Source organism: Schistocerca cancellata, chromosome 8, assembly GCF_023864275.1.
Source record: "Schistocerca cancellata isolate TAMUIC-IGC-003103 chromosome 8, iqSchCanc2.1, whole genome shotgun sequence".
Classification (NCBI taxonomy): Eukaryota; Metazoa; Arthropoda; class Insecta; order Orthoptera; family Acrididae; genus Schistocerca; species Schistocerca cancellata.
The window spans coordinates 310,940,465-310,962,601 of record NC_064633.1 but is presented as its reverse complement, the minus strand read 5'-3'; the positions used below and the strand labels follow the sequence as shown (position 1 = coordinate 310,962,601).

The following is a 22,137-nucleotide window of genomic DNA, read 5'->3' as shown; positions in this document are numbered from 1 at the left end:
GCTGCCCAATTAACACTGAACTGGTGGAAGAAAGTCAACATGAGGTAAGTAGACACTCCAAGCCCTTCATTGAACTTAACACACACTCTTAACGTACAAGAATGTTACTTGAACATTTTTAGCTAGAATCTGGTAAAAAGTGTTTGTTAGACGACGTTCTTATATATACTTCTCATATATCAACCTCCCTCCCTCTCAGGAGTCACAGTCGGGTGCATACGTGGATAAGCGATACCTTCTGCTTTCCGCTGCGCAACACTGCGGAACTATGGTCCACCACCCTCTCTCCTCCTTCGCCCCCCCTCCACCCCACGCCCCTCCCCAGACTTAATTAGAGTGGCATTATGGGCGATTTCCACTAAATAAGAAATATAAAAATATTAAAAAGAAAAACTGTTATCATTCCATATATTCTGAAATGCCCACGCGGTGATGATTATAGCATAATATACCGTAGGTTAAACGCGAAGAATCAGATTTCAGAAGAGTTAAAAACTATTCTACGTCTCCATATATATTCAGTAAATCGCCATAATTTATACAGCAGAGGGTAAGAGGGTAAGAGGGTAAGAGGGTACTGCAGACAGCAATTACGGTTTCATCCAATTTCATGCCTGAGTGAATCTGTTAGGGGTCTAATTCAGTGACTCCCAACGTTTCTGAAACCGTTACCCTGGGTACAGTCAGGTGTTACCTAGTACTCCCATCCCACTCCCTGTATCCTACTCCTGCCGCCACCATCATACTTAAGCTGAAAACAATTTTCTTTCAGCACATTAATTATTTAAATGACGAAATATAAATGATATTTGGCTTTTTATACTTTTTTAATAGACCAAGAACTAATGAGTCAATGAGACAATTGTTACTGTTTATTTCTAACAATCTTTTTCTACCTACAACTCCTTCTCAATAAAAGAAAGCTATCCACATTGAGGGTACATTTGTAACATACACTTCTCTCTCTATCGACATTTGTGTCATCCGTGCACAACCCACGGATAGCCGGAGCGGTTAAGGCGACGATCGCGTAAAGCAGGAAATCCGGGTTCAAGTCCTCGTTCGACACAAATGTTCATTGTCATCACCCCCTTAAACATCTACGAATACATTTCATATATTTCATGACGGCTATAGTCGTCGCAGTGATTCCTCCCCCTGACATGCATGCACTCTGGAAACCCCTCTTCATAGTGCCGTAATACGCTGCTACATGTGCCGAAGCACTAAGTCGAAGCTCGTTGGTTGAGTAAAGTACGTACCAGACGTTGTCATGAAGTTTTAATCAGCAGCTAGAAACACTGTTACGTAATTCTTTCTTTGTTTGCAGTCTACAGTCTTAGGTATCTGAGTGTGTGCCAGGACTGAAGACACTGCATAAAAAATAATAATAATTACAGAACTTTATTTTTTGAAAGTGGTAATTAAATGAGTACAGCATGCACTTAAGAGTGTCCCGAATATTCGTAATTTCCGATCATATAGCGGGTTCTTGCAATTTTAGAGCTAATTTCAGCGAGGTAAACACAGTCTTTCTTTGGAGATTTGGCGGGGGCGAGGAAGCATAACGTAGGTCTTCCTGTCGCCAGGACCACAGTAAACCCTACAGCCAAGGCACTAGAAGCAGCAACGGCGCCACTGCTGTCCAAAGGCCTTAATTTCGCACCGACTACGAGAACCGTTCCAAGAAAAGAGGTCGTTAGCGGTGAGGAACAGGCAATTCGCGATCTTCCCGCAGAGCCAGCAGAAGAGATAAGGCAAGAAACGCACGGGATTGTCAGCGTGTCAGAAACGCCGAAAATAAACATCACAGCAGAATAACGCAGAACGCTTTGCACCACGTGTGAAGATAAAGGCACTATCGTGTTGTCGGCTGACAAGTGGAATTCGACGGTTTTATTGTGCGCCGGCGAATATCATCAGGAAATCTCCGGTGCCGCAGCATTCAGGGTACAAGAAACTCACAAAGGCTGTGACAATAGCCTCGACGAAGGAGACCGTTGCTCTTCTGAAGAACTCTGACTTCCCATCGGAACTGGTAAACAACTACAAAGTTAGACTCTAACACCTCCTCTCCTGCACGGGCTGTCGAAAGCCGAAAAGGAGGAATGCCCCTACTTCCGATAGTAACACTACTAGATAGTAAACACCATCAGCTCATCGACGTAAGGACTGGCCAAATATCTAGCAGAATTACGGAACTCTTTGCTACGCACTACGTCCTCTACGTGAAGGACTCGTTGGAGTTTATGGGTTTTCCTTCGTTGAGAGCCGCAGCCGTGTCAAACATTTCTATTTCCGGCATTTGTATTCATTTATTTCACACAGTCATGATTTCGGCTTTATAGCCAGTTTGTGTTACTATCTGAATTCTCAAAAACCGTCTGACATGCCTAAAGGACATGCCATCATCAAAATAACATTTACTTGGTATTATAAATCAGTCGTTATTTGAATTTTGAAGTTAATGAAGGACATTCTAGTCGAATAAGATGACCTGCTGCTGAGCTTTGATGTTATTATTCATTCTAGTGCCCCTGAAAGATTCGTTGTCCTTCCTGGAGCAAATTTTCGAGCCACAAATAGCGAGACATTGGCAGCACTCTCTCACTGCCACTCACTTTCAGTGGGGCGGTCGTGTTTACGAGCAGGTAGACAGTGTGACCAGGGGTTGGTTGGTTGTTTTGGGGAAGGAGACCAGACAGCGAGGTCATCGGTCTCATCGGATTAGGGAAGGACGGAGAAGGAAGACGGCCGTGCCCTTTGAAAGGAACCATCCCGGCATTTGCCTGGAGCGATTTAGGGAAATCACGGAAAACCTAAATCAGGATGCGAGTCCAGTGTCTAACCACTGTGACCAGGGGTCTCCCCTAGACATTTCTTTTTCTTATGTTTAAGTCATGAGTCGTGTGGATGGTTGATACGATACATCACATTCGAAATAGCCAGAATAAAATCACTAACTTCAGTTTTCTAAGATTTAAGTACAATTACCCATCACATAAATCCCCAATGCATTATCCTTAATGTACTTAGAATATGACACAACAGGACTGTAAACAGGAGTAACCAGCAACATCAACCATATTTCACAAGAAAGCCAAGAAAGAACAAGTAGTGAATATGTATTCAGGAAAAATAACAATATTATGAAAATGGTTCAAATGGCTCTGAGCACTATGAGACTTCACATCTGAGGTCATCAGTCCCCTAGAACTTAGAACTACTTAAACCTAACTAACCTAAGGACATCACGCACATCCATGCCGGAGGTAGGATTCAAACCTGCGACCGTAGCGGTCGCGTGGTTCCAGACTGAAGCGCCTAGAGCCGCTCGGCCACAACGGCCGGCGATATTTGCTACTAATCATTTAGCGGAGATGCTGAGTCGCAGATGGGCACAACAGAAACACTATCAGAAGGTGAGATTTCGGCCAACAAGGCCTTCGTAGACAATAGACAACATACATACACACACACACACACACACACACACACACACACACACAGAGAAAAGACGTGTTTCCCAGCAGCAAAGAAGAAGAAGTGCAAATAGCTATTAAAGTATGCATTTTGGAGTCCACATCTACTAAACATTTTTCCTTGTTTTGGCCCATACTACAATCTCTGAAACTTTGTTGGCAGCGTTCTGGTTCACCTTACATAAGAGCGAGTTCGTTCGTATTTTGTGAACGCGCAAAAAAACTGAGCACTATGAGATTTACCATCTGAGGTCATCAGTCCCCTAGAACTTAGAACTACTTAAACCTAACTAACCTAAGGACATCACACACATCCATGCCCGAGGCAGGATTCGAACCTGCCACCGTAGTGGTCGCGCGGTGCCAGAATGTAGCGCCTAGAACCGCTCGGCCACCCCAGCCGGCGCTACGGAACATTGAGCGGAAAATTGCAAGACTCATTTCTACGTCACTGCTCGATTCGACTGCAATTCAGTATTAATTTATTCATACTGTAATAGGTTAAGCCGAAGCCGTGCAAGTGCCATATCTGGAGCACCAGCTGCTGCGGCCAATGTCCTGGTGACAAAAGCATCTCTCGCTGTCTGCTGGTTTCTGTGCTGTCATACCTTCACCTGCCGATGACCTGGAATGTCGATCAGGCTCCAGGAACCGTCTGCAGTCGTGTCTGGCAGCAGATGGATGCCAGTCACCGACATTGTTCCAGATTTCTCCGCGGTGACACAGACACTCCGCCTTTCAGTGAATTCAGCGCCAAACAGAAGAATTTAATTCCCGGTCCAGCCGAGTACGTCACGAGTAGCACATCTGGGTCTTACTATGACATACAGCCCACGCCACTGATCGCCGTACGTATGATGCAGCCGTGTTCACTGTCCCCAGGCAGTGAAGCAGCGACCACTGACTTGAGTGACCGAGTCCGGTCCACCAGCCATCTGCCACCGCCTCCACGGTTCGGGCCACACAGGGAGCGCCAGCTGCCCACCGCCACTCTCCAACCTACAGTTCTGAGTTCATCACCCGGTTAGTCCCGCAGGGCCCGCCTGCCTAGTCCTTGCTACTGCTTGACTCATCGCTGCCAGCCGCCTTCTGTCTGCCTCCTGCAGACACTCGTTTCTACGTTTATGATCGGACTGGCTGCCTACATCGTCTGCTCCTCCACCCACGTCCAGAAGAAAATCGCTCTCCCACAACTTTCTGAAGCAACATTGCAGCACAACACACAGGTTGAGTCAGCATAAAAGGGGGGATTCTGAAAAAAAAAATCCAATGAAAGTATGCCCTTTTCCTAACCGTATCTGACGTACAGCTGTTTGAAAATCACTGGGGTCAGTTCCCCCTAGTCCTTCTCCAGCAGCACTCACAAGCGAATACAAAAATGGTTCAAATGGCTCTGAGCACTATGGGACGTAACTTCTGAGGTCAGGAGTCCCCTAGAACTTAAAACTACTTCAACCTAACTTAACCTAAGGACATCACACACATCCATGCCCGAGGCAGGATTCGAGCCTGCGACCGTAGAGGTCACGCGGTTCCAGACTGTAGCGCCTAGAACCGCTCGGCCACCACGGCCGGCTGCGAATACAGCCAACGCGACGTTAGGCTACGTACCGTTGTCTTTACTGTCCATTTCAATGCGCATTTCATTTGCGTATGGTGGGTCGCGACTGCTGCCAGTGTACGAGATGTTTACCTGACGTCTCAGAAATACAGTAGTTGCATGTGTCTTATGTACACAGTCAAAAGATTACATGTCAGTGTAGTGAAAACGTCAGATGTATTCACAAATGCGGAGTATGGTGACATGATCTGCGTCTACGAGTTTTGCAATAGTAATTTCAGAGACGCTATGATTTCCTACTCGCACAGTTCAGGGTAGCAGAATATTTAGCAGGGTATTTCACAACTTTTGCCAGCGTGGTACGCTTCTCAGCGTACATGCCGTATCTAATCGTCCTGTCCAACAAGATCTTAGTGAACATTTCATGGTAGAATGCAGCCGAACTACCAGATCTAAAAGAATTGCTGCACAACTTGATATTCCACAAACACAAGTGTGGTGTGCACAGTTCATGAGCAGGGTCTGCATCCACATCATCGGCACAGTGTGCAACATCTGCATGTAAGAGATGACACCATACGAAAGGAATTCTATCATTGGATCATTGCCAAGGTACGCTATATTCCACGTTCTCTGTTTCCTGTTCAGTCACCATTTACCCGCAACGGCGCAACACTCATGTGTGGGTGGGTGAAAATCTGCACGGTACTATGGAAACAAGTTTTCAATGATGTTGCTCAGTGAACGTGTGGTGTGCTATCACTGTAGACTAACTCATTATTCTAGTTGTTTTAGATAACCGTCTTAATGTAGTAATGCATTCTAATTTCGATAATTTCCAAGAATGATTGCCTATCGAAGTCGCTGGCTCCAAACCACGTATCAAACGTGCGATTGTAAATCGATCATGCGGCTCTGGTGGCGGGCGTTATGAGTATGTTTAAGTGGTCACTACAGCAACGACAAAAGAAGAGCGTTACAAAAATACTTGTAATTACAAAGGAGACGACTTACCTTACTCGCCGTCGGTGTTGTCGTCACGTGAAAGTCCATGTGATGTGTACGCCACGGGAACATTTCCCTTTTTGCCATAGCCTGGGTAAACTCTACCAATAACACGTAAAAATATTTGTAGAGTGTCACTTGCGTTAACTTTTCCCTGCAAACGCAACTTGTTGAAAGAGAGGTACTGAAACAAGTACAGTTCGTCTCTTTGTCCTGGACGCCCTTCTCTTTTAATGGAAGACCTCACAGATTTCCATAGTCGCTCGATGTTCTGCGTGTGCACACTGGGCTTATCCGAAGACAAAAGCTCTACGGAGTGGTTGACGAACTCCTAGTCGAATCCTTCTGCTTTGAGTGTCTTGTAGGACTGAAACCCGTCTATAATGACTTTATTACCAGGCAGTATGAAGTGCTTTATCAGACGCACTGAAGTGACCTTGTCTCTGGACAATACTGTGACAACGAAACACTTCCGGGTCTCTCGTTCTGTCCCACCGAATACCCAAATATGATCAATTTCACTCTTTGAAGGTCGTCCTCTCTGTTTCTTCCTTCTTGCTAAGTGAGATTCGTCCACTTCAACAACTTTACTCGGTACACCAATAGCTACACTGTCGTTAGTCACTGCCACATAACACACTTCTCCGCAAAACCCGAAATAGTCGTATACATTAGTAGCAGGTAAGCTAGTTTCCGTTGCTGTTACTTGCAACGTGCAATCTCGAATCTAGCAAGACAGAAGAATTACGCTGGTACGGATGGATAATTTGGAAGAGTAGAACCATGTATTCTTCCTGATACGCGCTCGTTTTCCGCACTGTCCGCAATGAAATTGTAACGGTATTTCAGCATCGAAACTCTTCTTACAAAGTTTTACACACATCGCACCACAGTCTACGTGGTCCCTGCTTTCCTCGTCCGGTAGTACTCCATATTTTCGACAAAATGTGAAACAATTTTCTACGCTGGATAAACGTGGATTTAGATTTTTCCATGTGAGAGAATCCGCCGAAGAAACGTCAAGAACACCAGACATCCCACTCACTACCGACATAAATCGTCTGTGTTTCCCTAGCGACTCACAAATAATTCGTGAAGGTATGTAACTTAGATCAACTAAGGGGACAACGGAAAACAAATATAAATGACGATCACAAATAATTGATCTTAATGTCCGCCACCAGTCGCATGTTCTATTTACAATCGCATGTTCGATATGTGTCGTTTGGACCCCGCGACTTCGATATGCAATCATTCTTGGAAATTACTCTAATTTCCTTCAAAATGTGTTACCAGTATACTTCGAGGATATTGAGGATATTCCTTTGGCAACACGATGTTGTATGTACGTCCAGCACGACAGAGCTTCTGCACATTCGGTACGGTCAGTGGCACAGTATGTAACTGTAACGTATCCTGGGCGTTAGGTCGGTCGCCATGGAGTCATTTCTTGGCTACCGAGGTGACCCGAATTTTCTTCATTGGATTACTGTTTGTGAAGTAAGCTTAAGAGCGAAGACCACAAGCGCAGAGTGAAACAAAGGAGGAACATCGCACTCGTATTTTACATGCGTGTGGGCCGGCCGCGGTGGTCTAGCGGTTCTGGCGCTGCAGTCCGGAACCGCGGGACTGCTACGGTCGCAGGTTCGAATCCTGCCTCGGGCATGGGTGTGTGTGATGTCCTTAGGTTAGTTAGGTTTAAGTAGTTCTAAGTTCTAGGGGACTTATGACCTAAGATGTTGAGTCCCATAGTGCTCAGAGCCATTTGAACCATTTTTTTACATGCGTATGCTGAAGTAAAAGATTTATGAATGTGCTCAGATCAGCAACACGACAGCTGTCTAGAAGAGCTGCAAAATATACTGCAGTTGATGCGTCACTTTTAGAACATACATTGTGAGGAAAATAACACAATTAGACTAAACAATAGATCATGATGTTTCATTTGCTATCACCTACATTCTTCCTGTTCCCCACTGTTTTCACCAGTTTCCTCGAAAAAATCTGAGAGCATGATAACAAGATTTATCTTCATGAGACGTTTTTTATTCAAAATAACTAATACTGTCGCCCCTCAAAGCATGTAACTTTCTTTCGGACTCAGCCTGTACAAAATTTCTAGATTTTGGGTTACAGAGTTCCATTGTCATTGTGTGATTTATACAAATATGTATATGTGTGTGTGGGAGGGGGGGGGGCGAGACGGAGTGAATTATAGACGTGGAATTCTACATGAGTATGACTCCTAATAATAAGAAAATCATCGACTACTTTTATCGTATGCCCCGACACCAACAGCTATAAAAGCGATTACACTGAGGTGACAAAAGTCATGGGACATCTCCTAATATCGTGTTGGACTTTCTCCTGCACGGCACAGTACAGCAACTCGACGTGGCATGGACTCAACAAGTTGTTGGAAATCCCCCTGCAGAAATAATGAGCCGTACTGTCTCTGTAGCAAAGATCCAGCAAAGAAACGCCGACTCCACATGACGTGGGAAAAGGCGCAGGCGATGATGATGATGATGATGATGATGATGACTCTCTCTGTAGCCGTCAATAATAGGGTATCACACTCTTTCTGGAAATCGTCTTAAATGGTTAATTACATCATTTTATACTCATAACATGCATTTTCCTTCTTGAATTACAATATTCTTTTATAAAAAGGAAATGAAATTCAAATAATTTGAAAGCCCTCTAAAACGCTCCATTTGCCTGTGACGTCAGTGGCTAGCACGCTGCTCCCACTGTCATAAAGCTTATTCACAGTGATGTCTTGTTTTGGAATTTATAAATCGGAAAGTGGATTACAAATGGTGTGTAATATCACACTGGCAAATACATCTATAAAAACTTTTGAAAATTGTTTTTGGGTGTTTCACAGAATGAGAAGGTGCGTAAAAACTGGTTGCACTGTACCGGCAAAATCACACCTCGTTGATGCCCAAGTTCCCTTACTTAATTAAAAATATCTTGCAATCTGAAGTTAACATTAATTTACCTCCGAGATACGCTTTCCCATTGTTACAAAGAAGTATAGTGTCAGTCGAGGAAACTGAATTCTTCGTAAAAATTATCTTTATACAAACTTTCTTCCACATCATAGGTAGATCGATTAGTAGAGCAGTGGGCTGTCGAATATTGAAAGATAATTTCGATAGGTCGTTGGTTTCAGTTTAGCCTGTAATAACATTTCCATTTATTTATGAAACAAACAGACAGTCTTTCATATTAAAATCAGATCACAATTACAAAACTCCACCACACCGATTAGAAACTGTCTGTTACTGTGTTTTCCTTGCCGTTTACATGCGCTTGCAATTGCAATAACTGTTCATACACGTCACGTTCAAAAAGATATTTCCTATGTAATGTGACCACATACTTTTTACTTTAATAGAAGCAATCCTTTTTTATCTTCGTACTGTCCAGGAGGATCCTTGTTGTTCAGGATTTTGCAGTTTCATCATCAAACGGTCGCTGTGGCCGATAGGTTCTAGGCGCCTCAGTCCGGAACCGTGCTGCTGCTACGGTCGTAGGTTCGAATTCTACCTCGGGCATGGATGTGTGTGATGTCCTTAGGTTAGATAGGTTTAAGTAGTTCTAAGTCTAGGGGACTGATGACCTCAGATGTTAAATCCCATAGTGCTTAGAGCCATTTTCTTTCATCATCTTTCATAAGATGAAGTTAAGTCTGTTTCAGATACTGATGTTAGTTTATACCCACGAAGAGCACAGCCCTTACTTTTCTGTTACCTGCAGGCTGTACATACTTTACATCCCTCCGCATACAAAATGTCATCGTCCTACACCTCGTTGCTCTGCGGGAGTGCAGTGATTATCTTCACTACTAGCAATGCTATCGAATAAAGGTAAATGTTTGTAAGCAAAGTAGATGCGTGTATCCGCAGTTGCCCATGTCTCAGACTAAGATTGATATGAAGCTATAAACAATACTTCCCATCATCGAAACAACTGCTACAATGCGTTCTTGCTATTTTCATATTTCGCGTAAAACATTTAAAGATTATGACCCTTTCATGGCTTTAACCTGTGTTTTTCTTATCCGTGCTCAATAGAGCTATCCGTTGCTCCGCAGAACGCGTGCATCTGACAATGCTTCTGCTGAGTATCTTGTACAGCGGAAATCACCACTAAGATTTGCCATGAATAATTTTATTCTGCTTTGGGTTGTATTTCATGACAGGTAGTCGACTATCTAGATATAAGATACGGAGGCATTTACAAGAGTTCCACAATCCTTAGTTTTGAGCGGGTTTAATGACGTTGCAGGAAGCTTAGTTTTGAGCGGGTTTAATGACGTTGCAGGGAGCAGGGAAAACAATGTCCGTCCTTGCACATATCGCTGCTCTAAATGAGTGCAGCATAAACGCATCAATTTTCGTAAGGTTTCCACTATCAGTGTTCACAAAATTCCTCTCTATTATTAATTCGAAGTTGTAAACCGTTTTCAATCACTAAGAAGGTAAACTATTTGAAGAAAAACTGCGTAAAAACCTAGTGACTTCGGTTACCACTCCTGCAACACACCTATAGCTTTCTAGTCAGTGACATCACAAGAACTCCAGCCAATAACAGAGCGTTTTCGATCACTTGATCAAATCTCGATCTTTAATGATTTTTAATCTTTAATTACATATAAATCAGAGATCGTTTGTGAGAATATTGACCGTAAATGCGATTTGACTGTTATGATCACTCGGAATAACAACAATCCGAACCATATTTTTAACATAGTAATATGGCCTATTGCGAAAGTGCTGTCGGTGGAGGATTCTGTGCACGAACTGACCTCTCGACTCTGTCCCATAAATGTTCTATGGGATTCATGACGGGCAATGTGGATGGTCAAATGAATCACTCGAACTGTCCAGAATATTCTTCAAAGGCGAACAGTTGTGATCCGGTGACATGTTTGGTACCAAGAATTCCGTGAATGAGCGCAAACGGTCTCCAAGTAGTCGAATAGAACCATATCCAATCAATGATTGGTTCAGTTGGACCAGAGGACACAGTCCATTCCATACAAACACAAACCACTCTGTTATGGAGCCAAAACTTGGGTCGGTAATCTGTTGCCATAGCTCATTAACGCCAGATTTAGCCTCACTCTCCTGACAGATATGTTCGTTGTACATACCGCATTGTTTTCTGCGGTTATTTCATGCAGTGTAACCCATTGAATTACAGACCCATATCACTGACCTCAATTTGCAGTAGGATTTTGGAGCATATACTGCACTCTAACATTATGTATCACTTTCAAGAAAATGACTTATTGATACATAACCAACACGGATTCAGAAAATATCGTTGTTGTGCATTATTCCCATGAAGTAATGAGTGCTGTCGACAAGGGATCTCAGATCGATTCTATATTCCTAGATCTCCAGAAGACTTTTGATACCGTTCCTCACAAGCGACTGTTAATCAAATTGCGTGCATATGGAGTATCGTCTCAGTTGTGTGATTGGATTCGAGGTTTCCTTTCAGAGAGGTCACAGTTCGTAGTGATAGACGGTAAATCATCGCGTAGAACAGAAGTGATATCTCGCGTTCCGCAAGGTAGTGTTATAGGCCCTAAGTTGTTCCTGATTTACATAAATGATCTAGGTGATAATCTGAGCAGCCCCCTTACATTGTTTGTAGATGACGCTGCAATTTATCGTCTAGTAAAATCGTCAGACGATTGTCCGTTCCCGGTAGCTGAGTGTTCAGCGCGACAGAATGTCAATCCTAAAGGCTCGGATCGAAGATTTCCTCCGCTCAGGGACTGGGTGTTGTGTTATCTTAATCATCATCATTTCATCCCCATCGACGCACAAGTCGCCAAAGTGGCTTCAAATCGAAAGACTTGCACCCGACCGCGCGACCGCTACGGTCGTAGGTTCGAATCCTGCCTCGGGCATGGATGTGTGTGATGTCCTTAGGTTAGTTAGGTTTAAGTAGTTCTAAATTCTAGGGGACTGATGACCTCAGAAGTTAAGTCCCATAGTGCTCAGAGCCCACTTGCACCCGGCGAACGGTCTATCCGACGAAAGGCCTTAGTCACACGACATTTCATTTATCAGACGATCATTTCCAATTACAAAATGACCTAGAGAGAATTTCCGTATGGTGCGAAAAGTGGCTATTGGCACTAAACAAAGAAAAGTGCGAGGTCGTCCACATGGGTACTAAAAGATATGCGATAAGTTTTTGGTATAAGATAAATCGCACAAATCTAAGGGCTGTCAATTCGACTAAATACCTAGGAATTACAGTTACGAGCAACCTAAATTAGAAAGACCACATATGTAATATTGTGGGGAAGGCGAAACAAAGACTGCGCTTTGTTGGCAGAAAGGAAACGCGACAAACCCAATAAATAGACAGCCTACACTACACTTGTCCGTCCTCTGCTGGAACACCGCTGCGCGGTATGGGATCCTTACCAGATAGGATTGACGGAGGACATCGAAAAAATGCAAAGAAGGGCAGCTCGTCCGTGTTATCACGCAATAGGGGTGAGAATGTCACTGATATGATACGCCAGTTGGGGTGGCAGTCACTGAAACAAAGGCTGTTTTCTTTGCTGCAAGAAAGGCTGTTTTCTTTGCTGCAAGATCTATTTAAGAAATTTCAATCACCAACTTTCTCTTCCGAATGGGAAAATATTTAGTTGACACCCACCTACGTACGGAGAAATGATCATAATAATAAAATAAGAGAAATCAGAGCCCGAACGGAAAGATTTAGGTGTTCCTTTTTCCCACGCGCCATTCGAGAGTGGAATGGTAGAGAAGTAGTATGAAAATGGTTCGATGAACCCTGTGCCAGGCATTTAAGTGTGAATTGCAGAGTAACCATGTAGATGCAGATGTAGATGAATGCTGCTTGTCTGTTAGCACTGACAACTCTAAAGCCGTCGGCACACGGACCGTGCATCCGAACGTTGAGCGTGCCGAGTTTCTGACGCCATAGCGTGGAATGGCACGTTCGGGAATCTTTCCGAACGTGCAGAGCAATATCTAGCATGTCAGATATTCCGAGTGCGCGTCTGAGTGTTGACCAATGAGACGGCACAACGCCACCTACGTCACACGCACGCTGTCTCCCTTCAGTACAGAGTTGTGAGGCGCCATTTGGCATTCATTTCAAGCCTATATGTATGTATGCCGTTTCTGAGCACCAGCAAATTGAGAATCACTGGAAAACCCGTTGCTAACTGTGTGATTCGTTCCAATAAGATATTGAGAAACATCATATTCGTGGCAAAAGAATTATTGTAAATTGCGTGTTATGAGAGTAAGTTATTTGAAGGCAGCGACACCTTGAAGATCCACCGAAAACGCGTTGTTCTTGGTACAATTTGTTATAATTAAATTTCAATTAGTAACGTATCTACGATTAAGGTTTTCAAGAAGGGTAAGATCATATGATTAGATACCAGGAGAGTGCTTTTGGTGTTTAGTGAACTGAATAGCGTCACTCTTTTGTACTGAGTTGTTCGTTGTGGCGGTGATTCGCGTCCTGACGCATCCAAATATTTTTCCTAAGATTCGCGTTTTTTTTAGGTTCTGATACTTTATTATTAGTTTATATACTATACTATAATATTTGATGTTATGTAAATGTAAGTTCACCTTTTTTGAGGGGTGACTTTGTTCGATTGGCTTAATCTACAGGACAGCTGGCGCTACTTGCATAAAGATATTTTCTCCTTTTCCTATTACGCTTCGTAATTCACATGTTGCAAAGATTCTGCTACTGGGTGGGAACAGTGATCGAGTAAGACTGACCTTGGGGTTTTACTAAAATGTGGGACTGATGAAATAATGTTTATTTTATGCGGAGAAGTATTCCAAATTTGTTCCGCACTGTTTGTAATGGAACTTTTATAAGCCCGTATCCTTACTGATTGGACATGGTGCTTTCCTTTTCGTGGACGAGGGAGGAAAGGTACGTTTTAATATAGCTAACGTGGGAATTTTATGCGCGCCCGTTGAGTAAACAGTGTGATTTACAAACTAGAAACATCCCTAACTGCCGCTGGAGTGTGTTGCGAACGCGTATACCACTTTGGGGCCCACGTACCGTATGCACAAGTCGCACCTTTCCTGAGCGTTCAGCAGCACGTTGAACTTGGCACGCTCCACGTTAACGCTCGACAGCACGGTCCGTGTGCCGACAGCTTAAGCGAACGCCGCTGCTCTCGGTCGTTAAGTGAAGGCCGTCAGCCACTGCGTTGTCCATGGTGTGATGTAATGCCCGAAATTTTGTATTCTCGGCACAGTATTGAGACTATGGATCTCGGAATATTGACTGCGCTAACGATTTCCGAAATGGAATGTTCCATGCGTCTAGCTCCAACTAACATTGCACATTGAAAGTTAATTCCCGTCGTGCGACCTTAGTCACGTCGGAAATCTTTTCACATCAACCATCTGCATACAAACAGCAACGCACTGCCCTTGTACACCTTGTGTTCGTGATACTATCGCCATCTGTATATGTGCATATCACTAACCCATGACTTTAGTCACCTAGTTGTATAATACCGTCACGTCAGGCTGACACGTGAATCGACACCTATGCGCGCTGCAGCAGCGGCTGTTAGCAGATGGCGGCCTACCTTCGTCGTCGACGGTGAAGAGCCCGACGCCGTCTCCGCCGCGGATGGAGTAGGAGACCCTGGAGTCGTCGCCGCGCGGGTCCGCGTCCGTCGCGCGCACCGTGGTCACCAGCGTGCCGGCCGGCTGGTTCTCCAGCACGGCTGCGGCCCACACGAACTCCCCGAACTGCGGCGCGTGCACGTTCTCGTTGACGTCGACCACCTCGACGACGACCGTGGTGGAGGAGGAGAGCGGCGGCGCGCCGCGGTCGCGCGCGCGCACCACCAGCGTGTGCACCTGCCGCTCCTCGAAGTCGAGCGGCGCCGCCGTGCGCACCGCGCCGGACAGCCGGTCCACGCTGAACGCCTCGTCGCCGTCGCCCGCGCCGCCCACCAGCGAGTACTGCACCTGCGCAGCCGACGCCGCACGTCATCCCTTAGCTCCCGCACGGGCGCGCGGACAGTGTCAGATGTGGTAAGGTAGCGTAGCTCCACTTGCTATGCAGGGTGTTTCCATAAGCCCGCGCAAAAATTTAACAGGACTTACAGGATACTCCACACAACAATTTGAGACAGCGAACCTGGGTAGAGGAAAGGAGAAAAGGAAAGGAGGTAAGCGCGATTAGATTGGGATAGAATGGGAGACAGAAAACGAGAGGAGTTCTTGAACATGAGAAGGGAAGTTAGTCATAGGCTACGGGCAAAGAAGAGGGATTATTTGAACTATCAAATTGAAAAAATGGAAACAAACAGAAAAACAAAAAAATTAGGGAACTTTACCTAGACATAAATGGGTATAGGAAGGGGTTCAAGGCTAGGACAAATGCACTTTGGATACTCCACACAATTTGAGACAGTGAACCTGGGTAGAGGAAAGGAGAAAAGGAAAGGAGAAAAGCGCCATTAGATTGCAACAGAATGGGAGACAGAAAACGAGAGGAGTTCTTGAACATGAGAAGGGAAGTTGGTCGTAGGCTACGGGCAAAGAAGAGGGATTATTTGAACAATCACACTGAAAAAATGGAAACAAACAGAAAAACAAAAAAATTAGGGAACTTTACCTAGACATAAATAGGTATAGGAAGGGGTTCAAGGCTAGGACAAATGCACTTTGGATACTCCACACAACAATTTGAGACAGTGAACCTGGGTAGAGGAAAGGAGAAAAGGAAAGGAGAAAAGCGCCATTAGATTGCGATAGAATGGGAGACAGAAAACGAGAGGAGTTCTTGAACATGAGAAGGGAAGTTGGTCGTAGGCTACGGGCAAAGAAGAGGGATTATTTGAACAATCACATTGAAAAAATGGAAACAAACAGAAAAACAAAAAAAATTAGGGAACTTTACCTAGACATAAATAGGTATAGGAAGGGGTTCAAGGCTAGGACAAATGCACTTTGGATACTCCACACAACAATTTGAGACAGCGAACCTGGGTAGAGGAAAGGAGAAAAGGAAAAGAGAAAAGCGCCATTAGATTGCAATAGAATGGGAGACAGAAAACGAGAGGAGTTCTTGAACATGAGAAGGGAAGTTGGTCGTAGGCTACGGGCAAAGAAGAGGGATTATTTAAACAATCAAATTAAAAAAATGGAAACAAACAGTAAAGCAAAAATCATTAGGGAACTTTACCTAGACATAAATGGGTATAGGAAGGGTTTCAAGGATAGGACAAATGCACTTCGAGGGGATGCCGGGGGAATACTGACAGACCCCAGTGCTATATTAAGTAAATGGAGGGCATATTTTGAGCATCTATTAAATGTACACCAGGAAGCAGGAAATGAGCAGGCGTACGAAATACATACAGCAGAACCCCAGATACCTGAGCCAACGTTAAAAGAAGTAAGAGATGCAATCAGAATGGTTCAAATGGCTCTGAGCACTATGGGACTTAATATCTGTAATCAGTCCCTTAGAACTTACAACTACTTAAACCAAACCAACCTAAGGACATCACACACATCCATGCCCGAGGCAGGATTCGAACTTGCGACTGTAGCGGTCGCGCGGTTCCAGACTGTAGCGCCTAGAACCGCTCGGTCACTCAGGCCGGCTAAGAGATGCAATCAACAAATTGAAAAACCATAAAGCACCAGGATCAGATTGCATAACTGCGGAATTAGTTAAAAATGGGGGACAGAAATTGGTGGAAGTAGTTCACAAAGTGTAACTCGGAGATGATACCTGAAGAGTGGCAAGAGTCGATTCTGATCCCAATTTTTAAGAAGGGCGACAAAATGGATTGTAGTAATTATAGAGCGATATTGCTATTACCAGTATGTTCCAAAAATGTTTCGAATATTCTGCTAAGCAAGCTTACACCATACGCAGATGAAATTGTTGGGGATTACCAAACTGGTTTTCGGAGGAATAGATCAACTATAGACCAAACATTCACCCTGCGTCAAATTTTGGAAAAGAAATGGGAGTACATTAATACAGTTCATAACCTTTTCATAGATTTTACAAAAGCATATGATTCAGTATTGCAATCAAAACTGTACAGAATTCTTTTGGAACTTGGAATACCGAAGAAGTATGTTAGACTTATAGAAGCGAGTTTGAGAAACACGAAAAGTAGAATACGCGTGGGGAAATTGTAATCAGAAGATTTTAATTTAGTCCTTATTGTACGAATGACAGCAGATAATTCAGAGGATTGGAGTTAAATGGAAATATTAAGATATTAGGGTATGCAGATGATCTAAACATCATTAGCGATAGGAAAGAATCTGTAACAGCAAATGCGAATGCTTTAATCAAGGCTAGTGAAGATGTAGGTCTAAGGATAAGTGAAGACAAAACTAAATACCTGTTTACTACTAGAATGCCAACAGCAGTAGATCACGAAATGTTAAGAGTTGGAGACATGCAATTGAAAAAGTGAACACATTTAAGTATCTAGGCGTGGACATCACTTCGAGAAATGAGATTGAATCCGAACTGAAGAAGACGTTACGGGCGGGAAATGCGTGCTACTTCTCACTGAATAGATTACTTTCATCACGGATATTGTCTAGGAATTTAAAGATTAGAATATACAAATAAATTATTATACTACCAGTTATGCTGTATGGGTTCAAAATGGTTGAAATGGCTCTGAGCACTATGGGACTTAACATCTGAGGTCATCAGTCCCCTAGAACTTAGAACTACTTAAACCTAACTAACCTAAGGACATCACACACAACCATGCCCGAGGCAGGATTCGAACCTGCGATCGTAGCGGTCGCGCGGTTCCAGACTGTAGCGCCTAGAACTGCTCGGCCGCCCCGGTTGGCTGCTGTGTGGGTATAAGACTTGCTCTCTCACTGTGCAAAATGAGAAGCCGTTTCGAATATTTGAAAACAAAATTTTGAGGAAAATTTTCGGAGCAAAAAGGGATGGCATTACGAACTCTATTCAAGCCCTGACATAATCAGTATTATTAAATCACGTAGGCTGCGATGGGAGGGTCACGTAGCTCGAATGGATGAGGGCAGGGATGCACGCAGAGTACTGGTAGGGCACTTAGAGGGAAAACGTCCTGTGGGGAGACCGAGGCGTAGATGGGAGGACAATGTGAAGGCTGATTTGAGGAGCCTAGGTATTGAAGGTGAATGGAAGGAAACAGGGACAGATGGCGAAAATACGTAGCTGCGGTAATGTACTCTCGAGTCCGGTATAACCAGTGAGTGAGTGAGTGAACCTGGGGTCAGAGAAGCCAGCTTAAGGGGCCGGCCGGGGTGGCCGAGAGGTTCTAGGCGCTACAGTCTGGAACCACGTGACCACTACGGTCGCAGGCTCGAATCCTGCCTCGGGCATGGATGTGTGTGATGTCCTTAGGTTAGTTAGGTTTAAGTAGTCCTAAGTTCTGGGGGACTGATGACCTCAGAAGTTAAGTCCCATAGTGCTCAGAGCCATTTGAACCATTTTGAACCAGCTTAAGGACGTAATAAGAATAAAATCAAAATCTTAAACATGGCTTGCGAAACAGCAAGTGTGTAAATCTGAAGAGGTTGAAAAAAATCTAGCAACCAGTTGCAAAACAAAGGTTTATTAGCCCTTGTACTAGCTTTCGATATTTCTAAAAATATCTTCCTCGGAAGGAGTGAGCCTTTTTACATCACAAGATGGTACATTAGATTAGCTGAAGCCAAGTGGCTCTCGTCACATATAAAATTGACAACACAAGAATTATCCCAAGCCATGGCTTCAGATAACAGCCAGATTACATTTATCGTACTTCGGAATGAATTCTCGTTAGGAAATGCTCACAGGTAGAAGCTCTTGTCAATATAAAATTGTAACAGGAGTCACAGAATAAAATATTTGACTAAGTTACGTGTACAACATGCCAGACTCTGAGGTCAACTGTTCCATCTCCGTATCCTCTGGGGGTCTCATACACAAGTGACTTTACACATTCCCAGGTTCAGGCGACCTCGCAGGCCTCAGAATAAGACCTCCCCTTATGGACAAGTAAAGCAAGCGAAACATGCATCATGACTTCCTAGAAATCAGGCTCGTCCTCCTTGTTTTCTTGCAGGAAATAAAGAATGGACATGTAAATAAACGGCACAGTACATGTAAACTTGTATGCATGTTAGTTTTGAATAAGATAGAAAACAGTAACGCTAAACAAAGCGGTAGATAAATTTACTTCCATATCCCCCTGGCTTCTCCGACTCCAGGTTCCTTGCCTCAAATTGTTCAGTGGAGCATTCTCTACGTCCTGTTATATTTTGACATGCTCTCACGGAAACATCCTGTATAATCACTCCTAACGTAACCTATTTTTTCTTACATGCAGTCTTTTCCAAGCGTAACACACAGCTACGCATGTATGAAATTTCTAAATTCCCTTTCGTAACTTTACAATTTAGCCTATATTACTGGATATCAGATCCATCGGTAATGCAAAGCAGTTCTTAGGATTCCACACTGCTACTTCAGTCGGAACAAACGGAACACCTTTTAGAGTATGGCTTTGTTGTCCGTCTGTCTGACTCTCTGTCTGTCCACCGGCTAAGACCACTTTTTCTCAGGAACGGGTATGGATGGTGGTTATCGCTGAAATAACCGGTTTTCCAACGCCAGTTTAACCCGGCTGTTAATACCGCTCAAAGTAACCAGTTTCTGAAATAACCGTTTCGGTTTTTCATTCCTATTATTACCTGTAACACACGTAGAAATTTAACAAAGACGGATAAATTTTGTCCTCTTCAGTTTCAAAATACGTAGAATCAAAATATTAAATTATATAAGCAAAGAACAGGAAACTTACCCTAGCCATCGGTCGCTGCTTTTATTGACGAGTGATATATAAGTAGCTCACTATTATAAAATCTTCACTATTATCCTACTGATTCTAATTTTTCAAACTACTCAAAAATCATGTTGTAATCAGGGACCATACTACTATTTCAACATTGCGAATTTCAGTGGTGCCGCGCGGTATTAGCCAAGCGGTCTTAGACGCTGCAGTCATGGACTGTGCGGCTGGTCCCGGCAGACGTTCGAGTCCCCCTCGGGCATGGGTGTTTGTGTTTGTCCTTAGGATAATTTAGGTTAAGTAGTGTGTAAGCTTAGGGACTGATGAGTTTAGCAGTTAAGTCCCATAAGATTTCACGTACATTTGAACATTTTTGTTCAGTGCTACAAGGTGAGAATCGAGGCTGAATAACTCTATTTTTCGTGTTAATTGGTTCGTTTTCAAGGGTTACAAGCAGGTAACGGCATAGTTAACAAAATGTTAAGGGCTATTATGGCGTGGTCGAATGGATTTCACCTTAAAACCCAATGTTTCGTCCCCATCTGCGGAGGACATTTTCAAGGGAGATCGTAGCTTCTTTGGATGTCCAATTCGCACCCTAGCTCAGGAATCCACCTGCAATTCAGTTTCACGCCCTCGTCCTCCCTGTTGAAATTCCGTGGGTATTTTACAATCTCTATGGTTTCTCTGTATAACATTTCATGATATCCGTTTGTAGCTGCCAGTACCTGAATCCTATCGTAATGAATGTGGTGGCCTCCTCACTGCAAAGCATATTCTGCAACAGCTGATGTCTCAGTCCCCCCTCTTCTGCAATTGCCCTTGTGCTTATCTAGTCGTCTTTTGTGATCGTTTTTTTTGTAGTACCTCCCCACAACTACACAGAATCCTAAAGTTCCTACTTTTTCGAGAGGTTGGCGAGCACACTTTGGCCGATTTTAGGTGAACCTGTATCTCTCGGGTGAGTTTGCAAACTACCGCAGTGTTACGCTTTTTCAAGATTTTTCGTATGCGGTCAGTAACGTAATTAATGAAAGGTTGGAAAACTTTCCATTTCACCGGCGCTTGAGCATCGCTATGATTTCTACGCGGTGGTATTTTCACTCAGCAAATGAATAACCATTATTGAACAATGCATTCATGAGATGTTTAATTCTGCGTCAAGAGACTCTGGTTCGCAGATTTTCCTTGCTCTATCCGCCAGTCGTTTTATTATGCGTCGCTTTTGTTGTGGGTCGTGATTCGAATCACGGCGTAGGTAATAGTCTGTGCGTGGATTTTCGGTAAACCGTGTGGCCAATGCTATCACCTTATTTCTTGAAAATTAGCATATCAAGAAAATGCAATATTTCTCCTGCCTCCACCTCTACGGTAAACTGAATCTTCGGATTGATCCCCTTGAGATGTTTGTGACAACGACCCAGTTCCTCCCTGCCACGCCGCCACAAAACAAACATATCATCCACGTACCGGAACCAATATTTCGTTTCTTGTTCGCAGTTTGCAACGCCTGATCCTCGAATTTTTCCATAAAGACGTTCGCTATAACTGGGCTTAATGGACTCCGCATAGCGACATCACCCGTCTGTAAATAGAACTCATCGTTGAGTTTGAAATATGTGGTTGTGAAGCAATATTTAAACAGTTCTCTAACATCGGGATGAAAAATCCGATTCAACTGTTGCAACACTTCACTGAGCGGAACCATAGTGAATAGCGATACCATATAGAAGCTAATTTAATACTTCTATGTCCTCCGGCTGTATCACTATGCCGTTTGATTTACTTGATGTACGGATCCAGTCGGCCCACATACGGTCATTTTCAGCCAGGAGACCATCACATTCAATTGGATAGGAATCAAATACTGGCAGCCACAAGCAGTTACCATGAAACGTACTACAGAGAGGCGGTAGAGATTGTAAAACACCCCCGGAATTTCAATAGGAAAGAGGAGGGCGTGAAATTGAATGATATGTGGATTCCGGTGCTGAAGTAGACGTGTTCCAGTCTTTCACCGTGGGGTCACAGCAACAGCAAACGACGGTAGTCGACAACGGCCAATTGCGGTCGCGCATTCAAAACCTGTGACGTCACGCCATGCACGGAAGCAAGCGGAATTTTGCTGTAGTGAGTAGCGATCCAGGGTGTGAATCGGACATTCAAAGAAGCTACGAGCCCCCTTGAAAATGTCCTCCGCAGACGGGGACGAA

The 22,137-nt window shown here is 43.9% G+C and overlaps 1 protein-coding gene across 1 annotated transcript in view; it reads right to left on the bottom strand.

The window, feature by feature from the left end:
• Window positions 1-22,137, bottom strand: part of LOC126095266 (fat-like cadherin-related tumor suppressor homolog) — an 892,347-nt gene that overhangs the window by 854,291 nt on the left and 15,919 nt on the right. Inside the window, exon 2 of the mRNA XM_049910026.1 lies at window positions 14,690-15,077. Within this exon, the coding sequence (XP_049765983.1) occupies window positions 14,690-15,077 (388 nt within the window). The remainder of the gene's footprint in view (window positions 1-14,689; window positions 15,078-22,137) is intronic.